Source organism: Podarcis pityusensis (assembly GCF_964106645.2).
Source record: "Podarcis pityusensis genome assembly, chromosome: 1".
Taxonomy (NCBI): domain Eukaryota; kingdom Metazoa; phylum Chordata; class Lepidosauria; order Squamata; family Lacertidae; genus Podarcis; species Podarcis pityusensis.
In genome coordinates this window covers 37,950,707-37,972,139 of record NC_138028.1, presented here as the reverse complement: position 1 = coordinate 37,972,139, position 21,433 = coordinate 37,950,707, and the positions used below count along the sequence as shown (strand labels likewise).

The 21,433-nt window shown below is 37.3% G+C and overlaps 1 protein-coding gene across 6 annotated transcripts in view; it reads right to left on the bottom strand.

Moving 5' to 3' along the window:
* The window catches only part of NOVA1 (NOVA alternative splicing regulator 1), a 151,628-nt gene that overhangs the window by 12,818 nt on the left and 117,377 nt on the right, over positions 1-21,433 (bottom strand). For 5 of the 6 annotated variants that reach the window (XM_080978547.1, XM_080978546.1, XM_080978542.1 and 2 more), the window contains exon 4: positions 19,606-19,677. The exons of the other annotated variant lie outside the window; for it this stretch is intronic. In XM_080978547.1, the coding sequence (XP_080834673.1) occupies positions 19,606-19,677 (72 nt within the window). The remainder of the gene's footprint in view (positions 1-19,605; positions 19,678-21,433) is intronic. 6 annotated transcript variants of the gene reach the window in all.

Here is a 21,433-nt window from a genome sequence, read left to right as displayed (position 1 = left end):
GTAAATAAAGTTATTTTAATAATAGCCACTACAGTTACTCATAAATAATAATCTGACATTGCAATCCTACAAATGTCGACTCAGAAGCCCCACTGTGTTCGGTGGGACTTGTTCCCAGATAAATTACAGTACTGCATCCTATATTAACCATAGCCAACTTGTTTCAAGCAGATTTAGCCACAACCTAATTGGATTAGGAATACAAATATTTCCATCATGTAGCTGGTTATTCAGCTTCTTTTTTTGATAATTCTTGCTCTGTTCTATAACCTCATTCTATGGATTTCTCTCCATCACTGCAAATATGAGACTATATTTTTCCACAGTAATCTACTACTGTCACACTTATAAATGGCTTATACTTTGCAATTTACCACACTGGAATGCCCCCATCCACCTTAAATTAACTTGAAGCAGTAGTTTCTAGATTAAAACAAAATAAAATATCCAAATGATCTGAGCATGAATAAAAATGCCAGATGTCAAGCTTAGCAAATATTGACAATATAAGGATATATACTCAATCCAGACACAATTATCTACATCCATCTATTGATTTCTGTATGTGGATCAGGTTTGCTACTTTCAGAAAAGCTGACTAAAGTGGTAAACTTCACATATTCAGTGAACAGCAGTGCACATCCAACGCAACTATTCACAAATGTGTCCCTGCTATGTGCAGACTAACAAAAGGTTTTCCTTTTGGAGCTTTAGGAGAGAAAGCATTTCGCCCGAGAATTAAGAATTATTGGTGATAAAAGGTTTTCACATGAAAGCTGGAGTTAGCTTGTTTTCTGCTTCTCCAGAGGGCAGGGCCAGAAGCAAAGGCTTCAAATTACAAGAAAAGTGTTTTTGACTAAATATTATGAGGGACATTTTGATGGTAAGAGCTGTTCGACATTGGAACTCACTACCTCAAAAGGTGGTGGACTCTCCTTCATTGGAAAGGCACCTAGAAGGTGCCTGGTGCCAAGAAGGCTGGACGCCTTTGCAAGCTGCTGGGCAAGAGAGGTAGAGCAGGATAATTCCCTGTACCGATTGGTACATTTCTAAGGTGGTGAAAGTGAGTGGGCAGGACCTGATCCCAATTAAAGGGACAATCTGCCTTCCCTCCAGCCTCTCCATTTGCAGCAGCACCCGCCCTCCCTCCCTGTCTCCCAGCGTGCTTTGGGGTCACCAATAGGGGGCCACATAGGAATTTTCCCCAATCTGCATTTGGGATCACAGATTGGGTTTGTGCCTACTTCAAACTGAATAGCAGGACAGAGTGCTAGATGGTATTATTATTATTATTATTATTATTAAATTTATATACTGCCATATACCCGGAGATCTAAGGGTGTTGTTTAAATAGGTTAATCTTCTTGATGTGATCACTTTTGGCAGTTCAGCTGCGGGAAAAGAAATAGTTTGGTTTAGCCTGGTGACTCCCTTTGGGCACCTTTCAGGTGACGGGTCGGCTCTGAGGCCCACTTCTGGGACTCCACAATTCAGAGGGTGAGATAGGGGCCTCCTTTGAGGCCAAACTCTCTCATCCACCTGGGGTTCTGTGTTCCAGGGGGCTGGAGATGAGATAAGGCCTCCCTTCTCACCTTCAGGGTGTAGCTGGGAATTGGGGCAGGCTAGGAAGCCGTGCCCCGATTCCTTAGGCAAGGGCGGTTTGCCCAATGGCTACCGTTATACAGTTAAGTTAGTTCCCCCTCTGCTGATTTCAATTTAAGGTCTAAATAAAAGTGACCCAGTTCAACCCCATCTTATGTGTCTGCCTCTTTATTTGCCTATCAGGGCACAATGTTACCACTGCCAGTTTTCTTGCTTAAAATGTTTGCATAAACCCCCCAAAGCTCTAGACTTTGAAGTGATATAAACATGTAATTAAAGAAAGAAAAATACTTTCTCTAGACAACCTCTATAGCCTGTCTTTATTTTTTTAGTAACCTTGAAAAGAAGAGGCTATTGAGCCTGCACAATATATCTATATCTATATGTGTATAAGTGCACATACATCATTTCCTAATATGCATTGCACATTATGCACATTTGTCCTATCCTTCCTGGTATAATAAACATGCTTTGAATAGAGAAGAGGAAAACCTATGTCGATGCATACTTTTAATACCATTCCAATTTTTCATTTGTTTTTATTTTGTAGTCTAAAAGCATTATGTACTTCACACATTAATGTTTCATAGAGTTCAAATTACATTTGCAGGAACAATTGATGTATTCTGAATAGCTTCATTTATGTGTTTCAATTCTGTCTAATAATAAATGTGATTGTCTGCTCACTGAATTATACAATATACAATCCAATATACAAAATGGAGACACATATTTTGGGTTACAAAACATCAATAGGAAGGTATAGAAGATCTCAATATATCTTCAAACAAGGTAGCAATCCTAGACATTGAAATTAATAAAATACACGCATAGGATTGTGCTGGAAATAATTAAACAGTAAGGTTTGGCAAATGCAGATAAATCTGTGTAGATTTAATGGCATTCTATCTAATAATATTCAATTAGTTCACTTCTTTAAATTCCTAGAACACTTTTAGAAAACTGGATTAAATTTCCACCTACCCAAGTACGTGTAAAGTGTATGTGTTTGTGTGTGCTTTTGCTCTTATCTCTCAAAGTAGTAGAGACAGGTTTGGTGGAGAAGTTGGCTAGACCAGGCCTCAATTCCAGATCTCACGAGGTCAGACAAATGGGCTTGAGACATGGTGTAAGTAAACAACTTCACTGCCCCTGGGCAGTATCTGTGGTGAGCTATGGTAGACATCCTACTTCAGGCTTTGCAGAATGAGCTGGTTGTCCATGGGGATGGGAAATTGACATTTTTTTGCTTCTCATTCTCCGATTGAAAGAGGTATTGTTTTGGGGTACTATGCACCACCAGATACGGCAGTACATGTTTCAGGTTTGGTCAACTTCGCTTCATTTCTGAAAGATAACTAGGTGACAATTGGCAGGATCCATGCAGGTGCACAAGAAAGAAGAATGTAAATGAAATGGGTGAGAATTTCTGATGCAACCTGAATGGAGAAGATTGGGATATTTAAAACAGCACATCAAAGTTCACAAGCTCAATGTGACCCGGGAGAGGGGGCACAATTGGAAAACGTGGACTCACTGACCTTCCTCCAACCCTTCTAAATATATTACTGGTAATAATAGCATTATGAAAATACTTAGGAAATGGTGATGATAATGCATGCAGAACCTCTTTAGGAGACCTTTAATGTGGACTACTAAGCCAATATTTGGAGCCACAGTTGAGTCACCCAGTCAAGGTAGTTACCGAGTCACATTGGTAGCTGGGATAACTAGACTGAGGACCAACAGGCTGGCGGCTATATAAAGTTGCACATTAGCATTTGTAATTGATAAAGATTATAATGCTATTTGATTCCATATTTGGGACTCATGGGTAGGATTCAACATTCTGTTATATATTTTACACCCCAAAGACTTATACTAATAGTATTTAATTAAACTTTCCCTAGGCAACAGACTGTTACTCTGAGACCCATCATCTCCTGCAGCCACTATCTGAATGAATGCTTCAGCAGAAGCTTTTCCAACAAAAACTAAGGAAGAATTAATAGAAAATGATCTCATATCACATGACTTCCTTGGACACAAGCTGAATCTTTAGAGAGCTCAATCCATTAGCTTTATGGCTGCTGTGTGGCACCAGTGGCACAAAGTATTTCTAAAAGATATGCTCTAGTTCAACCAAAAGTAATTGAGTTGAATAGAGAGATTACAGTGTAGAATTATATGGCCTATGTTTATCCAAGAAGATGATTTAAAATGGTACTTATTGGCTATTAAAACCTGTTGCTCCATGACTAAGACTAAGGGGGATATAAAATCTTTCAAAACACTGGTTTTTTGTTTTGTTTAAATACATCCTGATCATCTCAGAACATGTAGAGGAGCAAGTAGCCTGATTTATTCATGTATGTCTAAGTCTACATATGGATAACATTTTAGAAATTTAAAATATTGCTACCTAAAATGATACAAAAAATAAATTACAGTGGTACTTAGGCTGGTGATCTTTGAATACACAGTTCCTATTGCCTTCATCTGGAAAGGCACAAAATGAATATTTCTGGTTTTCATTAATGTTGAAGTTTTTATACCCGGGAGAAAATTCAAAATTATATTATATAATGTTAATATGAAATTAATAGCAAATAATTTGGCTGTTCATTTGGTTGTTGTGTAGAAAAGATGCACAACTGCTTCAGATATTTGAAAACAGAAGGTAGACTATGCAGCTTCTAGAAGCATAGTATGTCTAGAAAATATTGATTCAGACTCAGAGACTTGCTTGTGAATGAATTAAGCTCTTTCCCCAGGTTACATTGAATCCATGGAGAGAGAAGGAAGATTGCAGACATCAGGGGCAGCAACTAGTAAACTATGGTTAACAGCACTGGTACAAGCCAATATTAAGCCATGGTGTGAAGCTGGTTTAAGAATGACTTCCTGGTTTGTTTGCTCACCTTAAAAGATTATGGAAGCACAATAGATCCCTACAGATCACTAAGAACCTGTAGCCCCAAACTCACCTTAAAAGATTCTTTTGGTTTAATCCAATGTTTTGTGACTGGAAGGAGCCTCACACAATGGATAGTTCTATTTCCCTCCTGCCCTAAGCCTCTTTGTACGCCTGAAAAACTTCTCCAGAAGACACTGCTTTGCCTTTTAGAACAGTGGTTCCCAATTGGTGGTCCATAGTCCATGGACCCCAGGAGATCTGTATAACCCACCCAGGGGTCCATGGTGCCATTCACATCACAAAAACTACCATAGAGATGTTAACATTTTCAAAAGTAGGAGGTCCATAGATTGGCTTTTGAAAAACAGGGGGTCCACAGTACTTAGGTAATCAGGAACCACAGTGTTAGAGTTTTGTGTCAGTTGATCAGATTGTATTTTCATTGCATCTTTATAACATCAGAGAATGAATATGCATTTAGCATATTAATAGGCATATATCAACCTATTTCTTATTTTCCTCTGGTTAAGGCAAGAAACTATTTGAACATGTAAATTCTAAGTCGCTGAGTTACTAGTACAATCTTTTTCCTAATATGTAATGTTTGTATCTTTTAAATTATTCTAATCTTTGTTTAAGTTGTTGTTCATGTGCTTATAATCAGAATTCTCTTCCTACATCTACAAAATGAACTTGAACCCCCTTGAGAAATTACGCAATGTTTCTATGGTTTCCACATCCTCCGTTTTAAAATTAGCAGCAAGTTTGGGCAATACTGATTTCTTCAAATGAATCATCTAGAAAACAAAGAAATTTGGTTAACAATTATGTATTCTAAACTGATGAAGGGTTTTTATGACTAGTTCTACAAAGAGAATTCCATGCACCCTTAGTTTGGGTGACTATTAAGCTTTTCAAAAACACCTAAGAATATGAAGGTAATAATGAGGAACCTGTGGACCTTCAGATATTGCTGGACTCCAATTCCTGTCAGCTCCAGGCAGCATGTCCGATGGTCAGGCATAATGGGATCTGTAGTCCAACAACATCAGAGAGCCAAATGTTCCTTATCCTGGTAGTAAAGCAATTTAGCAGGGGGAAAAAATGGTTAGGCATTGATGCATCTAGGGTAATTCCCTGGGGATAAGCTGAGATAAAATAATGTATCACGCCTAGGGAAAAACAGAGAAAGAAAGAAAGAATCACCACTGAAATGTATCTGGCTTTACTAAGGTTGCCTGAGAAAACACTTCATTATGGAAGCAAAATGGGCCCCTATAGATCACTAAGAACCTGTAGCCCCAAACTGTCCTTAAAAAAAAAAAAAGGCAAGTTATGTATCTAACATTCATAAGAATCTAAGAATTTTCAGACTGGCTTCTTTGCTTAACTTCCCTGTACACCATTTCCTCATACTAGCCACTATAGAAACAATATGTGAGCATATTGGAATGAATTATAAAAAAGGATAAGCTATGTTACCAAAGTGACTGCAGCTGTCAAAAAGCAAGTACCTAGTGCTTGCTTGCCTCATTGCTATGGTAATATGTGGAAACTGATCACATGTAGATGCCCTGATCATGTTGTTCATTTCCACACCAGAACAAACCCTCTCAATTTGTCCACTTACAATGTCGTGGGAAAGAATGAAGCAGTCAGGGTGGGTTTTCAAGTTATTTAAGATCAGGGTGTAAGGATAAATTCCTGTGCACCCTTAATTGGAAATATATTTCCATTGAAATCAATAGAACATTAAAAAAGAAAGAAAACAGAGTAAGATTGCATACTCACACATATTTATGTGGCCCCTTTTCTTAGAAATTTGAGTGATTCAGATTCTCAAAAATATTTTATTCTTATTTCCCTATGAATGGGGCATTAAGACAGAGATATATCAATGAAATGATTCTGCAAATGATAACATGCATTCTGAGTCTTAGATTTTGCAAAGCTACCATATATAACAAGTTAATGCATGCCATTAATGAATATAGAATGAATGTGGAATTAAAAATTCAACATGCAATCTAAGAAGAATGCTGCTATAACTCTGGTTTAGAGATTAGAAATAGACTCACAGGGAAGAATTATATCAGTTGTATTGGAATTAGGTTTAGGAATAGCTTAAGAAATGCTTTATAGCCTACTTACATTTTTTTTTATTTTAATAAGTTTGTCACAAAAAATGTTAAATTTCATTAAATCATGCTAAAGCTGCAATCCCTTACCTGTCAATAAATTCCACTGAATTCAGTGGGACTTGCCTCTAACAAGGCATGTAGAGCATTGCATTATAAGCTTACAATCCTGTGCATACTTTCTTGGGTGTAAGTGTCATTGAATTCAGCAGGACTTAGTGGTTCATAAGGTTTCATTTCTTACATGTATTCCCCAACCCTTCCTGTAAGGCATACAGTGCAGATAACATATAATTCCTGCATGTTTTCCTGTCTGGACAGCTTTCAGAAGCCAGCCCCCCCCCCCCCCCAAATCGACATTTACTGCTCAAACTAATTGCATGAATGTTTGTTTAAACCTAAACACCAGGTTGGGACCTGGGAAGGGGAAGGGGGCTTTAATCATTTGTGCCTTGCTGCAGTCTGGACCTGAAGGCCCCTAGCCCCAATACACCTGTTATAATATTTGCATTGGAAGAAAAGCTTGCACTTATACCAATGCAATTCCAATTAAAAATGAAACTTTTCTTTCAGTGTTAATAGCAGGCACTGGAGGCTTCCTCTGAATCAGAAACATAATGCAGCTGGGTGGGTCGGGAAGGAAAATGATCCTGCATTTGTTCTAAAAAGTATTACCATGATTAATAATTGAATTAATGGCATGTTGTCCAGCTTGTGCCTAAGTCCTATCTATTTGCTAGTTTATGGGGAGCCAAGTGTGATGCCCTCCAGTTGTTGTTATACTCTGACTCCCAACATCTCTGGCCACTGTTCATGTTGACTTGTGATGGGAGTTGGAGTCAAACATGGGGAGGGCGCCACATACCCCTGTACTAATTATAACCCTTTTGAAAATGCAACAATTTAACTGCGTATTCGATTCCAAGATTATTTTATGAACAGAAACCAATGACTGATGTTGACTTGCTTTTCAACTAAATTTAACAATAAGGTTGTAAAAAATGAAAATGTTCTTGTTGGTCAGAATGGTTGGATGCCGGTGAAAAGTATGAATAGCTAAAAGTAGGGTTGCTGTATTTCAAGAGCTAAAAATCAAAAAGCTGTTGAGCTTTTTAAGGGCAATTGCCCAATAGCACTGACCCTAGCTTCCCACACCAGAGTCCAAGCCTGAAACAAACCTAGGGTGCCCAAGCCAGAACCAGAGCCCAGGTTGCCCATGCCAGAACCAGAGCCAGAGCTTGAGCCCAAGTCACCCGAGCCCAAACCAGAACTGCCTACAAAAAAATTTTATTTTATTTTTTAAAAACCTAAATCCAGGACATTTGCTTTAAAACATAAAATTTCCCCCAGATGGGCATGTAGGACCCCAAAAGGAGGGCATGCCTGGGAATTCCTGGATGTATGGCAACCCTACCTAAAAGGGAAGAGGTTCCTTTAACATGTGAAATTGCCAAAGCTGTAATGAGGCTATAAACAATAACAACATCATTGCTTGGATCAGAATCATAGGACAACTGAGCAGATGATTCCTGTTGGTGTGGCCTGTTCAGCAGAAATGCAACTGGCTAAACTGGTTTGGGGAAAAGGCATGTCCTTTCCCCATATGAAATGCCAAAAGCATGCTCAAACAGAAAGTAATGTTACCAAATTTGGGTTTAGAAATGAGCTAGAATAATTCCTGTTTGGAGAATGGAAGATCAGGCGTTTCAGTGATTTAGTGTTGGATGTTTTGCAGTTTACTCCACTTTGTCTTCCACGCTTCCTCTCCTCACTCTTGATTCGGCTTTAGGGATCATTACATACTGAATCTCATTGGCTATGCATCATTTTGATGAAGATAAAATAAAGCTTCCTTTTGTTACTTTGATGAGTTGTAGATTGTTTAAAAGTTACTCAGCAGCACCAGGGTCACTGACCACCATTGTGGAAACCATGGACACAGGGAAAAGAAAGGGAGGGAGGGAGGGAGGGAGGAAGGAGGGGCGGGGAGGGGGGATTTTGAAAATCTGCCCAGCAAAACCAAGTATCTTTTCCCCCAAAGATGTTCAGCTCTACCATATTTGAGATGCGTTCTCCTAGGAAGATATTTCCAAAGTATGATGAGAAGTTGGGAGAGAGAGAGAGAGTAAAAGAAATATAGAAAGTTAACATCATTAACTTCCAAACAACTCCTGTGCTGGAACTGCTGTGCTGGAAATTGATGAACTCAGGAAACCAGATTTGGAAGATGAGAATTAACTTTGAATTGCAAATTTATATTGTAAGGGACTGCCTGTTTGTAGGACAAAAATGCAATCTTAAATTATAAATTATTTATAGATTAAATACTCATAAATCAACTCACAATATAAAGTCTTCACTATTGCTCTCACATACAAGCATATTAATTTGGACATTTAATATTACTGACAGCAGGGTTTTATTCCAGGGTCTGGGTTGTAAATGAGATCATATTTCAAATATCCATGTTAGAAACAAAATATGTCAAGGCATTCTAAAAGTAATCTCACTATCAGAATATGTTGGTTAACTGTTCAAAGGTATTTACCACCCAGAATGTTCACAGACTACAATTTATACAAAACAACTCACATGTTATTGCATTTGTGAACTAAGTGCCACAGGTAAATATGCAATTCTTTGTAAAATTGTAGTTCATACCATTTCAAAGTTTGCTCAGAATGGTATCTCTTGAGTAGGCGTACTACATTTTGTGACATGCATATAAATCAACATACAACTTCTATTCACGATAGAAGTTTGATAGCATGTGCCCATAACAATATATAAACTTTACAGTTGCACCAAGTCAAAGCCAATCATGACTAGCATTCTGTTTCCAAAGCCACATGGAAGCCCAAAAGCAGGACAGGAAGGATATAACCATCATCTGTCATTTGTCCCCAGCACCTGATGATCAGAAATACATTGCAACTGAATGTGTTAGTCTATTTACAGATGACTGCTATGAAGAGTCCATGGTAGAATAATTGCCACTTTTAAAGCCATTCCAGGTTCACCCCAACCAGGATAAAAGATGGGTTTGAGCAGTATCCTCTTCCTTCAAACTGGTTTCACAACCAACTTTCTTCTACCCCTGACATGGGTGCACCAAAAGTGAGGAAGTGGTTATGAGGAATAATTTTGCTGCTGAAATGAAGAGACTTCTGGCAGCAGACCTTTTTCTTCATCCAAACACAAGAAGTCTGCAACATTCAGTTAGCCCCTCCAAGGAATATTCCCTCCAGGAAATTTAGGATTGCTTCCTGAGATGGCCTATAACACGTGCGGGGGAACTTTTTTCTCCATATGTTTTAGAACTATCAATCCTATCAAGGATGATGGGAGTTATAGTACAGCAACATCTGGAAGTCCAAAATTTCCCCATTCCTGGGCTACAGCCATTTGTAGACTTATAACCCATAAACCTGTCTAATCCTTTAAAAAAAACTAATCGAAACTGATAGATTTTATATGCTTATTAGGTGTTGTGCGGAACGTATTACCAAGCAAAATTTAGCATCATGAGAAAGGGTTGGGTGTGTGTTACTGGGATCCCATTCTCATCATCTTGTGACTAATTTTAAAAATGTCTATTTTGACTTCTTTGTTCCTTTCCCCTCCTCTGAATTAAAACATCCAAGCACTTTAGCCTTTCTTCATAGGGAAAGTGTTCAAATCACTTAAGCTTCCCTTGTGGACTTCAATGCAAAGGTACCCCAAAGTATTGTGTGCCTTAAAAAATTTGTGGGTTGCACATCAAATATTTTTGCTTTTCTATTTATATTTCTGTTCATTGGAAAAATGAAATGAAATCCAAATCCTAGGAAAAAAATATTATGTGCTATATGTAAGAATTCTCAAGTGCAATCCTACCCCTGCCACCATGCTGATGTCTGAGAAGGTTAGAACAACGTGTAGGTTGAGGTTGTGGTGTGTGTGGCAGGGTAAGAGTGGTGCTGGTGGGATTGTGCTATATGCATATGCCCTGCAGAAATATGTTGCTGTTGTGGCATAGGAAAAAGCAATAATTAATTGTGTCTCCCTTCTGCCTGGCTATAGCTGACAGGCCTGAGATAGAGCGGTGGTTATGCCACTCTGTTCTTCTCTGTCAACACTTAAGACTGCTCTCCTAGTGACTTGCTTATTTCTGACAATTTCATTTTAACACCAATAGCGGGAAACGGTGGTCTAAAAAAAGTGTTGCATCGAGTTCTACCCCCCCCCCGGTATCTCCATGAATGGCATTAATTTGAGGCTGGTTTCACAATAAATCTCTTCCCAAAAGCATCAATTTAAGTAATAAAGCATGCACACACCATTACTGTTAAGTCACCATATCATTTTTAATGGGCTCAGTTAATCAGTTTATGCCATCATACTAGTTCTAACAGTAATATTCAGGCTGCAAGCCTAAACTAACTTTATTATGGAATAATTCTCTATGAAGACAATGGGAATTTCTTCTGAATAAAATTGCACAGAATTGCACTGACTCTGAGAAGAGTGAAACAGTTAACAGTGGAAACCTGTAACATTGGTTCATTGGGGCTGACTTATAGTTTAGGACTACATGCTTACTTTTGCATGACACAGCAATGAACAAAACATGGATAGTGTAATTGACACTGCACTCTTGCAAAACTGTAGGAGGATTTGAGTAGTGTGACTTCTGCTTGAAAATTAATTTTGTTGAACCCTGATGGAACTTGAGATCATGGGAAAGTAGCACAACAGTGTTTTAAACAGATGTTTGATCAAGTTTCTGACATAACTGAAGTTTGTGCCAACTAGATTCAACAACAGGATGCGATACCTTTGAATAACTGAAAGACTATGTTAAACAAAATAATTTGAATTGGTCAGATTACACTTACACTATGCTATGATTATTTTTCAAAACAAAAAACAAAACAAAACAAAACAAAAAACCAAAAGCACCAAAACAAAACATGGCTATGTTACCATATTACTGGATTGTCTACCAGTGTTTCCCAAACTTGGGTCTCCGGCTGGTTTTGGACTACAGTTCCCACCATCCCTGACCACTGGTTCTGCTAGTTAATGCTGATGGGAGTTGTAGTCCCAAAAGAGCTGGAGACCTAAGTTTGGGAAAGCCTGGTGTAGACTAAAAAGTATTTTTGTTTATGTACCACTAAATAATGAAAAAGTGCTCAAAGGTAAGGACACAAATCTTGCATTTGTCTACACATGTGCACGAGACCCAGCACTGAAATTAGGGAAAATTGGAAGTGTTGCATATTACTGAAGGTTTTGAACATCTTTCACAGGTGGTGAAAATAGTGGAGAAAAAAGACTTGCTGTTTCATTGTAGCATTGCTTTGCTGAGAGCAAGCAAGCTGTTTGATAGATTCTGAAAACTGAAACTGCAGGCACTACTGTTTTTGAACAGAAAGTGAAAAGTAGCTGATGTGTGTAGATTTCTGAACAAGAAGCATGGGCTCTGTAATTGCTTATTGTTGAACTGAATGTATTACTGACCAGTTTCACCAACAAAAATAAGGATTTTTTTCTTAGTTTTTGTTGTGGTGATGGGGTAGCTCCAGTCTTCAAGCAGCAGAAATAATTACTGCATGCACCTTGCTTTTATTCTGGTATTTCCTGTCATAAACAGAAAACATACCAGCAAAATTAAATTTTATTGTACTCTTGGCCAAGATTCACAAATACATTAGCATAGTTCTATCCAATGGTCGAGCAACACACGAGGAGTAATTGTGTAGGCAGTGCATACGTTGGCCCCACTCCATGTGTGTGGCCTCAAGTTTGATGTTTTCTTGGAATTTATAAGGGTGGGCAAATGAATGAGGGGTTCCGGAGCACATGAAGGCTTCTATGTTCATTAAGCTGAATGTGGGTAGCCCCCTTCATGTTCCGTATGTGAAAGGGACTTGGGGTGGGCGGGCAGAACGTATACATGTGAGACCTCCCTTCCCTCTTCACAAATTCATTTCGAATGCCTGAAGTGGCCATGTTTGTTTCAGTGAACAATGCTGCAATTGTGATTGACACATAAATAGTGGAGCTGTAAATTTGTCATTAATTCATTGGCTTGCTTTCTTAGCTTCCACTTGGAAACCCATTTGAAATAAACATTTCATTTAATTTCTCACAGCTGGAATGTTATAGGCTTGAAATGCAGCTTCAGCCTCTGAAACAAAGCACACTTTAGCCCTAACCCTGAAATACAATGAATTGTGATTGTAGGTAAGCAACTGACGATCGTAGCTTATTCTGAAAATTAATATCCATAGAATAGTTTATTCATCTAGGTGACCCAGGTCTACAATGTGCTGTCTGTTTTGGTGATGCATTTATTTCAGTAATGGGGCTTAGAATTACTAGATGACTGATAAGAAGTGCAAACCCCCTCCCCTCAAAATCATGGTCATGATAGAATTCTTTTTCTTTTCTTTATAATCAGTGTTTTAACCATGCAAACTGATTCAAAGGCACTCTATTTCTGCTTCCTTAATACTGCAGAGAGAATTTGTTTGATTGGGAGAGGTAGGGAAACAATGATAGGTTGAGATGGATAATAGCTAATAATGTTCCAAGGAGGATGCTAGTACTGATATCACCTGCACTCCTATGAAGTGATTATCTGCTACAACAGTGTGTACATGAACCAGCTGAGTCGTATTTCATTTATTTGTTGCACATCATTAATTATGAACAATTTAAAGGTTTCCCAACATCAGGATTGCTAATGTCTTTTTCTTGGCAGATTCTCAAGCATGAGAAACATGCAATTAGATGTGTTAAATTCTATATTATCAATACTTATAAAAGAGCAGCTGAATAATTTATTTCACTGATAATGAAAGGTTTTCGTATTTCTGTCTATGCCATGAATTATTTTGTAGGAACATACCAAGGTTGCAAGCCTAGATAGTCATTGATGTGTATGTGAGACTTTTGCAAATGTTCACTGCAGCCAATCACTAGGCTGAAAAGGTAAGTAATTTTAAAGAGAAATACAGCTTGCCCATTACGCTGGGTGGCTAGCTGCTGAAAACATTAAGTACACTTCTGCTGACATTCCACATGTATTTCCATGGCTGCCAATGGCCAAGATGCTGTTCAAAAGTTGTGCAGAATTTCTTTATAGCTATACCTCTTTATGTACACCTAAAACACATCAAATAAACCTCTTATTAGCAAAGAACGAAAATCACAGTTGCACTCCCAGCCACAATAGTCAGCAGCATTCAGATCTATGACAATAACTGAGCCAACAAAATGCTTTCTGAAAGACCCAGGCTTAGGCTTGATGGTTTAATAAGTTCAGTGTCAAGGTTTGGAAGAGTCAAGTTTGTGAAGCCTGAGGGTGTTGGCTGAACTTTTGTCCTTCCTGGCTTACTAGAACAGTCTGATCAAACTTGGCTAATTGGATTACAGAAGTTATCAGTGCCTATTTGGCGAAAGGTAAGATCCTAATGGCAATAAAGGAAGTTGTGGTGAGACCCTGCTTACTGAATAACTCTCAGCCAGTTTTAAATATTTCAGATTTTGACATAATGGTGTGGTATCTTAATCCAGTTTATCCTGAATGATATTACCTGAACCCATTCACAAACTGGCAGGCCTAGTTTTGTCATCAAAAGTGTCTTAGTCACCCTACTGGTCAACCTGCACCAGCAGATGGGATTAGGGTTCTGATGGCTGGTGATGCCTGAACCTGGTAGAACTGCTTTGGGACCAAAAAGGTTATGTAGGCAGAGCCAAAAAGGTCTAGATTTCTCCCTACCCTTCTCCCTTGCACAGAAATAGTGGACACTGAAGATGAACAGATAAGGTCAACAGTAAAATTTAGAATTTAATCTACTATCCTATGCACATTTACTTGGGAATAAGTCCCACTGAACTCATCAGGACTTACTTCTGAGTTGGTATGTATGTAGGATTGTACTGTCAGTGACTTATAACTTAGAGGTAAACAGAAAATGCATGTATATAAAAAAGTAAACCATCAACATAATTTTACCTCCTTTCCTGCAATTAGAAATATAGTCTCATTCATATGTGCTGCAACAAATAAAAGTTACTTGTGGAAGTTTAAGGACTATCAGATAAACTTAACACATAACTCCCACACTGTCCCAACATGCCCAGATCGCTAGTTATGTATCTCTTAAATTCTATGTCTGATACTGCATACATGTCAGAAATAGAACTTAATCTCAGTCTTGCACACTTACCATTTTAACTCAATAATACTTAATTTTGAATAGACATGTAGATGCTGGCCTGCATTGCTTTTTTTCCTCTGCCACTGATGGTGAGGGGAACTGGGGCAGTGAGGAGGCCATTCCACCTGCCTGCCTACCCTGCTCCTAGGTGTCCAATCAGCTTTGCCCCAGCAGACATACTAAATAGGTCTGGAAGCAACTCTATTGCTTCTCCAGAAACTCTCAGTAATTTTCCAACTGTTACCTGTCTGGACCACCAGGCAGAAATGGGATGAGAGGAATACACTATACTCTTTCCTAGGTATTAGTTCACAGATAGAGTGCTGCAAAAGTGCTGGGTCAGATTTTCCTGTTGCCATGTCCGCAACCACTTTTGCACCCATTTTGGCTGGTTCCAGAGATATTGGAACTGGCCCTACAGCCTCACCCCAATGCAATACAATTAAATTTATGGAAATGGTAGGCCAGACTTGCATACCAGGCTTATACATCACTGCTCCCCATTCCCTACCTTGAACCAATACTCTTGATGTATCCCGTTATTAAAAAAGTGAACGGGCCTTACTTAATCAATCCTCCTTTACAGATTACTTAAACAAGTTGTGTTCACAGAGAAAGCTATTTTTAACCTTGATACATTTAGTATGCTCAGATGTGAACCAGACATTTTCCTGTATAATTTAGGATTTGATATGACTATGTAAAATGTCTACCCAGATATGTTTTTTAAAGATAGCAGTTGTTTGTATTTGATGTAGTTTCATTAGATGTTGCTGAAATTATTTTGCTTTGATGATAGTAGACTATGTTTAATCAAACTTATTGCTGAAGTTGCAATGTATGTATTCTGGCATATGCTTTATGAAACCCTTTCATGTAGTTGGCTACTTTGTGGCAAGTAGTTTACAACTGAGGAAGTTTAGAAAAATTATCTCTTTCAAAGGAAAAAATAGGTATACATATCTCTTCCTTTGCGAATCTCTCACTCTTTCAGTTGAGAGGAACCATGTCACCTTTTGCTTGTATTCCAGCCTTGTTGATTCTGGTAATTAGGATTTAATAATGGTTTCTCAGCTCTGCATCATTAATTATTACAGTAGATTTGTAATGCTAACTTGCACTCTGTAATGTTTTTATAATGTTTTAATGCTACTGATCTTTATTATTGATAACGTTGTTAATCTTCTTTTCTGTAATGCTTAAGTTGTACTAAGTAAAGGGAATATATAACCTATGTGCCTAAAGATTTGTCCTTGAATCTGAAAATTTCTGTGTGCTGATAAGAAGGGGGACTAACCCACCCCCTTTAATGTGGCAATTGTTGCAGAGGGAACTGAGGTGAAAAGCCAAACTGTCAGACTCTGTGTCTGCTACATAGAAATCAGGCTTAGATTTCCCCTCTGAACAGAGCAAAATTGTCACACTGCTACTCTACACATTGGCATGTTTTGCTTAAAGGGTTCTGCAAGGTCTCATGCTATGGTGTTTGATATGGACATGAAGCTCCTGGATGAGGTCATCCATAGACCTGGGTTGATTATAGTCATCTGATTTTAGGAAGGTAGTGCAAATCTTCACCCAGAGTTTTAGGGCAGAGACAAACAAACAAACTGAAGCATTATTTGTTTTATTAAACCAATACCCCCACCATTCCTCCAAGTTCAAGGTGATGTATATGCTCCCCCAAAGCCTGTCGAATACACTTAGGATAGTTCTCACAATGGAGGCAAGTACATCCTACTTAATTCGTTCAATTTGATCTATCATCATTCATAACCTATGCCATCTACAACTTCTTATTTCTCCCCAAGTCTTTCTTTCAGTCCCTTTCTTAACACTGCATTTTGGAGTCACTTTCTTTCCATTATCCCTGCCATCACACAATTTCTTATTTCTTCCTCTGAATACATAATGGGACATAGGCACTAAATCCTCTCCCTTTCTTATCTTATTCTTCTCTATGGTTTTAATAATTTAACCAGAACCAATGATTACACTACCATTTATTATTACAATCATCATTACTATTTAAATGCTGGATAAATACTAAGAATCGCAACAGTAGTGAGCCAATATTTTCCTATAGTATGAATAAAGTTGAGCAACTGAATTAAATAAAATCAGAATTAAGACTATACTACTTTAGAATTAAGACTATACTACTTTAAAACAACAGTCAACACAGATTAAATTTGCTACAAGAACATGTATTCATTGTTCTCCAGAAAAAGAAAGTGCTTGAAGCAATATTAGTGAAAGACAAAATATTCACAGTTCCTGTTTTAATAAGGGGAAAGAATAAAGCAACAAGAGTATTCATCACACTAACTTCACTGGCAATGGCAGAAGCTATGTTAAGGACACATTCCAAATCATTTAGTGAAATCTACTAAGGGCATTTTGTGGCATGTGGAAAAACATAGTTTAAGGAACAGTACCATAAATCTAGCATGAATCTAGCTCAGATTGTTTAAAATATCTGAATAAACTATACACTGAAGCCAGTGTGGTGTGTGAAAAATGAAATTCCAGGCATGACTTTGGTTTTGAATTTTATCCTGAGTGTTACTGAAAGCAGCATTTCTTGCTCGGAACAAATAGGAAAACAAAATATATATCTGTACAATTGTGTTTGAAAACTATCGAGCTGAAACCAATTTTCATGTGACAGCCGCAGTGCAGATACTTGGCAATATGATGGTGCTGAATGTTAATCATAGCTACAGTCTAGAAACAATTGCCAGCTACTTCACTTATCATCAGAATTAACAGCACAACCATAATTGTCTTATGTGCTGCATGTTTCCTGCTGAAATAGTAGTCTAGAGAATAAAATAAATTATACCAATGAAAAAATGCAGACATATTTCCAGAAGCTAGCTTAAGACTGTAACATCTTTCTTCATATACAACAGTGTCCAAAAGAGAAATGAATTTAAATATACATATAGTGTATATCACCTTACACTAGACTAAAAATAGAAACAGTTCAAACAGCTTCAAAACAAGTCAGAATCTAGCCATTGGTTATGAAGCTGCCTTGTTTAACTATTAATTGAATGAATGAATGATTTATTATAGTAACAGACCAATATAATTAGGTACACAAATAAAACATACAGCTAGTTAAAATAATTTAAAATAAGATATCCCAAATAAGACGGAATTCTACAATACTTGACTATCCTCTTTCTTTCTTGGATGATACTTTTTGTTTTGCCAGTTTAATTTTGTTGGACTGATTCATATCACCAGCAAATTGCAGAGAGATTACTGCTTGGTTGTTATCACAAGAAAGAATTGCCTTCCTGCATCAGAGCAGTGTCCTCCAGAATCTAGTCCAGCATTCTATCTCGAGTTAGATGGTGGAAGCTTAAAAGTAGGGCATGAAAAAGGCAGCCACCCCCCAATTTGATTGTCAGTCATGTACTCCAACAAATACTGGCTCTTAATACAGAGCACAAGAAATTCAACATGCTTCGTTTTAAATGCTTTAGATTTAAATGTTTTTTACCAAAATCCTCAAAATCAATATAACATTTTTAGATGAAAACGTGTTTGATTGTTATTCAAAGAATTACACAGGGTTGGAGGCAAAGAATCATGAGTTGGAAGGAAAGGAAAACAGCTGCTCATGCTGTCTTGCACATGCTTGTGAAATATTTCTTACAGTGCTAAAATAGTTCTCTTAGTTTCCTGCTTGCACAAATAGAAAAACATCTTTGGTTTTAGTTTCATTTTTTTTTACACAATGTTCCAGCTTGGGATATAAAATAAAAGCAAAAGACTCCTTTTGTATGCAAAAAAAGTGCTTTGGATCCAACTCACTTTATTTTTATTTTATTTAACAAATTTTATATGAAGCTTGATTGTAGGGAAACCTCTAAGTGGTTGACGAGAAATATTAAAATTATCAATAAAGATCTAAATATCCTAAATATTATTCTATGATGTACAGAATGAAAAGTAAATAAATTGCTTATGAGCTTAATAAATGTCACTACTGAAGACTATTACGTAATTAAAAATAAGATTGTGCATTAAAGACCATAGAATAAGAAAATAATCATTACTTGCTCAAGCTAAAATAGCTTTGAACATTGATCTTACAAAACAAATTTATTTTAGTCTAGGACTATAACTATTTATTCATTTTACTTTATTCTAGGACTATAACTTCTCATAAAAGCCCCCCAGTGTGTAAACAGGCATTCTATTATAGGAAACATATTCTTCTTTATAAACAAGCACAGTCTATCAACCCACACTGTGAAAGATACATTATAGATATAGACCTCAGTCCAAAGAGCTGCATGCTGAGCTCTGTATGTCCTCCACAATTTTTGAATCATTTTGTCCTGACAGCAGCACCCTGAGCTGCTTGGGAAGCCTTGGCCAATTCAACAATCCCCCAGTGTAACCTAAGGAACAGCTGTTTGGGGGGGGGTAGAAGTGAGAAAATCTGATGAGCAGAAGCAAGCTCTATTTGCCCCTCAAGGGCTACTTGGATTGCAACAACAAACGTTATGTACGGGTATCTTAAAATAGATTTTTTTATGTATTTCATTTACCAAATTAAAAATAATATTATTTATACAACAGCATTAGATATCCATGATTATGGGTGTATATATGCAAATGAACAAAGAAAACCTTAACCCACCATATCTTTTTCTCCAGTTTGCAAGCTGCCGCTCGTGAAAAGTATGGTGTAGATGGTAGAATGATACTGTACCTGATTAGCTCTGGAGGTGGTCATGGGATCAGATGGAGAGGACTTGGTGGTAGTTGGGGATGATGGCAATGTCTGGGAACAAAGCAGTTCAGGAGCAAATCAACCTCAACAAGCCTTAGACTGAACAGTTAAAAAAAATTAAACAAATGTAATGTAATTGAAAATTAAAGAGAAAAAGCCTGAGACCTAAATTTTTCTTTCTCATTGGAACTTAATGGAATTTAATGCCAATTAAGCAAATAACTAATGCATGTAAGTATGCATGCATATGCATGTAAAACAAATCAATGGCTTAAAATTAAGATGGTAAACTCACAAAATAAAAAAGTATGCTGCCCATATGAATAATATTTTCTTTCCCATACTTGATTCTATGGGAAAGCAAAAACCAGTAGAAGCAAACACAAATTCCAACAAGTTCAATGAGCAGATGTCGAAGTTTATATCTGATATAATATTCTCCCTCTCATTGCATCTTGATTTTTGTCTTATAAAGTTGACTCCATGTATATTTAGTGATCCATATAATACAAAAAATACAGCCAAATGGTTGGATCCAGAACTTCATCCACAGGATGCTCCGCTAGAGAAAGGGGGGGGTGATTTTCACTTATTTCCCCCTCCGCAGCTCCTGATGCACCCTGAAATATTGTTCTGTAGGGTTGAAGACGTGGGGCCAGCAAAGGAGGTGGTGATGGGGGTTGTAAAGAGAAAGGGAGAACTGGTGAAAATCACCTTGCTCTCTTCCTCCTGTGGGAAACTCCACTAGATCTTCATCCCTTATGTGAGTGGAACAGCAAGTCTGGATGCAACCCAAAGTTAATAAAGCAAAAGATTTCTACAGTATTTATTGTTTTTTCTTTAAAGCAAGTCATGCCATGGATAACATAACAATTATAAACATTGCGACAGAACTGCACCAATATACTTATCATTTATGTTATAAATACTAAACTAAGACAAATTGTTAATAAGGTAGCATTAGTTGATGTTTAAAACAAGTATTTATTGTGTTAATATTTTACTTAAAACATACAGCATAATTTTAACACGCTAATGAATAAGCATTGATTTGAAATATATGCACAGACTCCAATATGATTTGATCACAATGCACAGGTTTTAAATTCTATTGAGGCAGCCATCCTTCAATTCAAGATTGAATGGTTGGGGTTTTTTCTTTGTGAAAAATAAGATCAACAGAATTATGACTATTCTAATGTATCTGAAACGGTGGCAACAATAATGTAAGGAAAAAAGAAATCTAAATATTTTACAGTAAGTAATTTATAAAATGTATCAATATATGTCTAAAACTATCTCTAGGAATGGTTAATCCATACAGTAAATGTTACAGTTCCTGAGATGGCCACCATGCAGAAATATTTTTTGGCGAGGACCTATGTAACAGCTGTAAAGTGTAACGCAGCTCTGAGACATCAGTAATGTAATCATGCTTCTGCTTAAATTTCAGTTAATTAAAAACAAAACAAATACCTATGAATGTCCTTAGAAAAAAAGAATTAATGCAGCAACCCTGGCTTGAATGGCTGTCTGAAACCAACCAAAGGATGCATGAGAATGTTTCTGTCTAATTGTTAAATATTTTGTAGCCTAGTTTATAAGATGAGAAGACAGATAACAGAGGGCACATTAAATTGAAATCTACACCCCATCATGGAATGCTACCCATGAATTGGAATAATAGTTGGAGGCAATCCAATGGATCATCTTCCTGTTTAGAAGAACATACTATACTTAGGTCCTCTTCCTTTGAAAACCTGTAAAGGAAATTCAACAGCTTCTAAAAATAGCTTAGTTAATTTCT